This window comes from Dreissena polymorpha, chromosome 1 (assembly GCF_020536995.1).
Source record: "Dreissena polymorpha isolate Duluth1 chromosome 1, UMN_Dpol_1.0, whole genome shotgun sequence".
In the NCBI taxonomy this organism is placed as follows: domain Eukaryota; kingdom Metazoa; phylum Mollusca; class Bivalvia; order Myida; family Dreissenidae; genus Dreissena; species Dreissena polymorpha.
This window is the reverse complement of record NC_068355.1, coordinates 178671597-178678289: the sequence shown is the minus strand read 5'-3', so window position 1 is coordinate 178678289 and position 6693 is coordinate 178671597. Positions and strand designations below refer to the sequence as shown.

The following is a 6693-nucleotide window of genomic DNA, read 5'->3' as shown; positions in this document are numbered from 1 at the left end:
TTGCCAATTATAGCGATGTGCTTACTCGATTAACTCGTCTTTGTAAATATTGAGATAGAAATATATATATGTACTTTTAACGATGTTTGTGTCCATTTAAAACGAATGTCTGTAGCTCTAAATGAAACACGTCGGTTTTTAAATCTGTGAGCCGCAATGACGGGCACATTGACTTAAGTTTTCAGGGAATCCATCAATCTCGACGCAGAGTTGTGGGAATTCATATGTATGGTGTATATTATTCATTTAAAAATATGATATTAAAAAAACTGTATAGATCTGAAAAAATGAAGACAACTTAAAACCAAGTTAAAAGTTTATAATCTTAGCGGTGTTTGATAAAGCTTGTAATAAACGTTCACAAGTGTAACAATGGTTTATTGTAACCTTGTACATATTATATATTTTCCCGTGGGGTTGAATACAATTTATAACACTGATTTCCATTGGCTTATAACTAGAACTCTAGCCAATCATACAGGGTTTTTGAACGCCCTTGGTGAAGTAATTTAATATTTGACGAATTTGTAAACAATTAATTAGTGAATTTTAAAAGGAACTTAAATGGTAAGAACATTTAACAAATACATTATTAAGTTCATATTTGGATGCCGCACATATTTACTTTTGTAAGTAATTTATATCACACCAAATTCACTGAGAAATCTTTAAAGCTAAATTGTGCATGTTTCTGATTTACAAACTGATCAAACCAAACTTCCAAAGTCCACAAACTGAGATAAACAGTACTACCTGTTAAAAACTAATAATTTTACATAATAGATAATTTCATTTAATTTAATTTATTAAGTTTTATGTTATTTAAGGAACTGATTTTGCAGCCTTACTGTGTAGTTGCAATAATCCAACTCCCAGCTACTGACCCACTGGTCGCTGGGAGTTGCAACTGCTTACGGCATTTTCCATGCCAAGTCCCCCAACCCAAATCCGGGCGGCAGTTTAATCTGAAATATTAGCCACATAAACTATTTTCTGGCATAAATAAACACAAATAGATCGTAAATATATCCAAAATGTGCAAATAAAAACAACTTACTTGATATGTAATGCTCGCATAATAATGATAATATTGATATCAATCCAAAGTTTTAAACACATCAACGGTTCTTTTAAATGTTAATGTTTTTGCAAAGCAGAGTATTCCAAGTAATACTGAATTCGAGAATACGCTCTGGAATCCTCGGCGAGATGAAGCTCGTGTCTAATCTACCAATTTTTTTATACGGACTATCTCCGGAACATCCATAAGACAGATCGAATCGTCAATTCAAAACTTCAGCTTCCGTTTTGATAACGGGTTTTGTATTAAGTTTTTGTTTTGAGTATTTCTCCACAATTCACTCGCAAATTGATATCGGTAATAACAGGTATTGTGTTTGTAACGATGTATTAGGTTGATTAAACTCGATTATATAGAGATACATGAGACATAATTTGTTGAAATAAAAAAATGGGTTACAAGGAGGAGCTGTACGTATGTATCTATAAAAGCTCAGAGCATTCAAGAAGAACTACCTCACTGTGTGGTTAAAGTTAATATGAACAACGAAATGGATGTTCAGATCAAATGTCGCTGGGGCCATTTGCCATAAGGCCAACTCTGCGAATCACAGCGGACCCAAAATATCTGCTGGTTGTTTATTGTGTTCGCTAAAAATAAAATAATTGAACATAAATGTATTGGATTGATCTCTTTCATTTAAAAGTGATAATAATAATGTATTTCACACCCATGCCCATGACAGTGTTTCCTGTCTTTTTTTACGCCGCGTAGTCCAGGGCCCTCAATCTGTCAAATTCACGGCCAAAATTCGGTCGCATTCCCCCACCTGAAAAGTATACTTTTTTCCCCTTTTAGGGGGAAAAATTCCCCCTAAAAACAATTGTTTTTTTTTTTTTTCTTTTTTTTTAAATAGATAGATGTGTCTCATGATTATTATATCTCAATTCTATTTTAATTTAATCTTGCCAAACATACTTATTTATGAAAAAAGCAATTAATATAGCGCAAACATGTACAAATGTAATAATAAGAGAGTAAGTGAAAAATCCTCCAAAAAGGGAAACGCCGCAAAAATTTCCCCTGCTGTGGGTAGCGGCCCGCTTCCCCTCAAATGGATTGAGGGCCTTGGGTACAAAAAGAAAACTGTGTAGGATAATGCACCTGGAGGAGTGATAATTGCATGTTTGATTATGCAATTAACACTTTGAAGCCATGGAGAACTAATGACTGAGTGTAGTAATCGTATTATCCCGGGTCTCTGGATTTCCCGATACATACATGTCAACTGTCTCAATAGCATACATGCAACCTCTCCCATCTTTATCCATTACTTGATAATCCCATATATGCCTGATTTCCATTTTATAAAGCAAATAATGGGTGATAAGAGCAGGCTTCCTGAAAAGTCCGTCCGTCGAAAAGGTCTAAGGTAAAAAAACAAAATCCAAGGGAAGTAACAAGCTTTAAAGGGAGATAATTTCTATTTTATACCATTTGGCAGCTACAGATGATTTTTACAAGGGAAGTAATATTTTTATGCCCCCCTTCGAAGAAGAGGGGGTATATTTTTTTGCTCATGTCGGTCCGTATGTCCGTATGTCCGTCCGTCCACCAGATGGTTTCCGGATGATAACTCAAGAACGCTTAGGCCTAGGATCATGAAACTTCATAGGTACATTGATCATGACTCGCAGATGACCCCTATTGATTTTGAGGTCACTAGGTCAAACGTCAAGGTCACGGTGACCCAAAATAGTAAAATGGTTTCCGGATGATAACTCAAGAACGCTTAGGCCTAGGATCATGAAACTTGATAGGTAGATTGATAATGACTGGCAGATGACCCCTATTGATTTTCAGGTCACTAGGTCAAAGGTCAAGGTCACAGTGACCCGAAATAGTAAAATGGTTTCCGGATGATAACTCAAGAACGCTTAGGCCTAGGATCATAAAACTTAATAGGTAGATTGATCATGACTCGCAGATGCCCTTATTGATTTTCAGGTCACTAGGTCAAAGGTCAAGGTCACAGTGCAGGGTTTTTTTTTACTAAGAAAGTGACGCCGATATTCGGCGTCTTCCCCTACCAGAATTTTTCCCCTAAAAACACAATTTCCCCTCCAAAAATATAATTTTTCACCAAAATATAATATTTTACCCTCAAAGAAATGTGTTTTTTTTCTTTTGGGAAGTCAACACTTATCCAATTTGTACCATGTACAACGATCTCGCTCTCTCTCTCCCGACGAACACTCAAATCTGGGAATACCAGTGATTCTAAATATAGCTCTTAAATTACGTCATTGAAACCGGGCAACTAATCGTATTAATCATGTGACTATTTTACTGGATTCCGGTCTTGCGTGAGAAGGGTGTTTAGTCAATTAATTACCGGAAACCAGTCGAATTTTCATCCGGGTTATGTGAAAGCCAAGATATAAACGTTAAAACAGAAAAAAGTCTCACAATTGGCGTTCATACACGAACAAAATAAAACGTTCGGACTCGGAAAATATTAATTGCGTTGACGTATTTTTTAAGAATGAATCATCAAAAACCGTTGAAACCCAGCAGGATTCGGAGGTACATGTAATCAACATCGAACATTGTGAAAGTGAAAGTACACAATCGGCAGCTGCTGCACCTTTCCCTTCCAATACTGTAGCAGATCTAAATCATCTACCCATTCATCATGGAATTGAATTCACAATATTGACATCGTCCCCCGGCCCCAGTTGAAAACATTTCCCATTATTAGATCTCCCCCCGCAACTTTATTTAGGACTTTGACTTTAATAGAACAAAAAAGTCAGAAACATGCCTCTTTTTCTAAAAAAAACCCCCTAAAGTCTGTAGGTGAGTTATAGAGTTGAAATGAAAAGTTTTTATTTTTTCCCCAAATATGTCGCTTTCGCGCTCTATTTTCCCCTTTTACCCAGCGTCCAGCGTCTTCCCCTTTTTCTAAAAAAAACCCCTGCAGTGACCCGAAATAGTAAAATGGTTTCCGGATGATACAACAAATGTAACTCAAGAACGCTTATGGCTAGGATCATGAAACTTCATAGGTACATTGATCATGACTGGCAGATGACCCCTATTGATTTTCAGGTCACTAGGTCAAAAGTCAAGGTCACAGTGACAAAAAACATATTCACACAATGGCTGTCACTACAATGGAGAGCCCATATGGGGGGCATGCATGTTTTACAAACAGCCCTTGTTATATATTTTTTCCCAAAATGGACCAGGGAGGCCAGGCATTTCCCCAAATCAATAAAAAAAGCCCTGCTCAGTCATAAAATAATGTCTCTGTTACAGATCTCTGTGGCCAGGGTGGGTTAAGCTGTTCCTCAGTCACACAATATTGTCTGTTATAGTCTCTGTGGCCAGAATGGGTTATGCTGTTCCTCAGTCACACAATATTGTCTGTTACAGATCTCTGTGGCCAGGATGGGTTAAGCTGTTCCTGAGTCACACAATATTGTCTGTTACAGTCTCTGTGGCCAGGATGGTTTAAGCTGTTCCTCAGTCACACAATATTGTCTGTTACAGATCTCTGTGGCCAGAATGGGTTAAGCTGTTCCTCAGTCACACAATATTGTCTGTTACAGATCTCTGTGGCCAGGACTGGTTAAGCTGTTCCTGAGTCACACAATATTGTCTGTTACAGATCTCTGTGGCCAGGGTGGGTTAAGCTGTTCCTCAGTCACACAATATTGTCTGTTACAGATCTCTGTGGCCAGGATGGGTTAAGCTGTTCCTCAGTCACACAATATTGTCTGTTACAGATCTCTGTTGCCAGGATGGGTTAAGCTGTTCCTCAGTCACACAATATTGTCTGTTACAGTCTCTGTGGCCAGAATGGGTTAAGCTGTTCCTGAGTCACACAATATTGTCTATTACAGTCTCTGTGGCCAGGGTGGGTTAAGCTGTTCCTCAGTCACACAATATTGTCTGTTACAGATCTCTGTGGCCAGAATGGGTTAAGCTGTTCCTCAGTCACACAATATTGTCTGTTACAGATCTCTGTTGCCAGGATGGGTACAGCTGTTCCTCAGTCACACAATATTGACTGTTACAGATCTCTGTTGCCAGGATGGGTTAAGCTGTTCCTGAGTCACACAATATTGTCTGTTACAGATCTCTGTTGCCAGGATGGGTTAAGCTGTTCCTGAGTCACACAATATTGTCTGTTACAGATCTCTGTGGCCAGGGTGGGTTAAGCTGTTCCTGAGTCACACAATATTGTCTGTTACAGATCTCTGTTGCCAGGACTGGTTAAGCTGTTCCTCAGTCACACAATATTGTCTGTTACAGATCTCTGTGGCCAGAATGGGTTAAGCTGTTCCTGAGTCACACAATATTGTCTGTTACAGTCTCTGTGGCCAGGGTGGGTTAAGCTGTTCCTCAGTCACACAATATTGTCTGTTACAGTCTCTGTTGCCAGGATGGGTTAAGCTGTTCCTCAGTCACACAATATTGTCTGTTACAGATCTCTGTGGCCAGGATGGGTTAAGCTGTTCCTCAGTCACACAATATTGTCTGTTAAAGATCTCTGTGGCCAGGATGGGTTAAGCTGTTCCTCAGTCAAACAATATTGACTGTTACAGATCTCTGTGGCCAGGATGGGTTAAGCTGTTCCTCAGTCACACAATATTGTCTGTTACAGATCTCTGTGGCCAGGATGGGTTATGCTGTTCCTCAGTCACACAATATTGTCTGTTACAGATCTCTGTTGCCAGGGTGGGTTAAGCTGTTCCTCAGTCACACAATATTGTCTGTTAAAGATCTCTGTGGCCAGAATGGGTTAAGCTGTTCCTCAGTCACACAATATTGTCTGTTACAGATCTCTGTGGCCAGAATGGGTTAAGCTGTTCCTCAGTCACACAATATTGTCTGTTACAGTCTCTGTGGCCAGGATGGGTTAAGCTGTTCCTCACTCACACAATATTGACTGTTACAGATCTCTGTTGCCAGGATGGGTTAAGCTGTTCCTCAGTCACACAATATTGTCTGTTACAGATCTCTGTGGTCAGGACTGGTTAAGCTGTTCCTCATTCACACAATATTGTCTGTTACAGATCTCTGTGGCCAGGACTGGTTAAGCTGTTCCTCAGTCACACAATATTGTCTGTTACAGATCTCTGTGGCCAGGACTGGTTAAGCTGTTCCTGAGTCACACAATATTGTCTGTTACAGATCTCTGTGGCCAGGGTGGGTTAAGCTGTTCCTCAGTCACACAATATTGTCTGTTACAGATCTCTGTGGCCAGGGTGGGTTAAGCTGTTCCTGAGTCACACAATATTGTCTGTTACAGATCTCTGTGGCCAGGAACGGTTAAGCTGTTCCTGAGTCACACAATATTGTCTGTTACAGATCTCTGTGGCCAGGATGGATTAAGCTGTTCCTCAGTCACACAATATTGTCTGTTACAGTCTCTGTGGCCAGGATGGGTTAAGCTGTTCCTGAGTCACACAATATTGACTGTAACAGATCTCTGTGACCAGGATGGGTTAAGCTGTTCCTGAGTCACACAATATTGTCTGTTACAGATCTCTGTGGCCAGGACTGGTTAAGCTGTTCCTCAGTCACACAATATTGTCTGTTACAGATCTCTGTGGCCAGGACTAGTTAAGCTGTTCCTCAGTCACACAATATTGTCTGTTACA

The 6693-nt window shown here is 39.5% G+C and overlaps 1 protein-coding gene across 2 annotated transcripts in view; it reads left to right on the top strand.

The window, feature by feature from the left end:
• The first annotated feature begins 460 nt into the window (after positions 1-460).
• LOC127863158 (uncharacterized) overlaps positions 461-6693 on the top strand; it is a 123221-nt gene continuing 116988 nt past the window's right edge. The window contains exon 1 of one of the 2 annotated variants that reach the window (XM_052402552.1): positions 461-567. Coding sequence is in view for 1 of the 2 variants with exons in the window: in XM_052402563.1 (XP_052258523.1) it covers positions 565-567 (3 nt within the window). In the remaining variant the exon portion in view is untranslated. The remainder of the gene's footprint in view (positions 568-6693) is intronic. The other variant, XM_052402563.1, reaches the window with a different exon arrangement.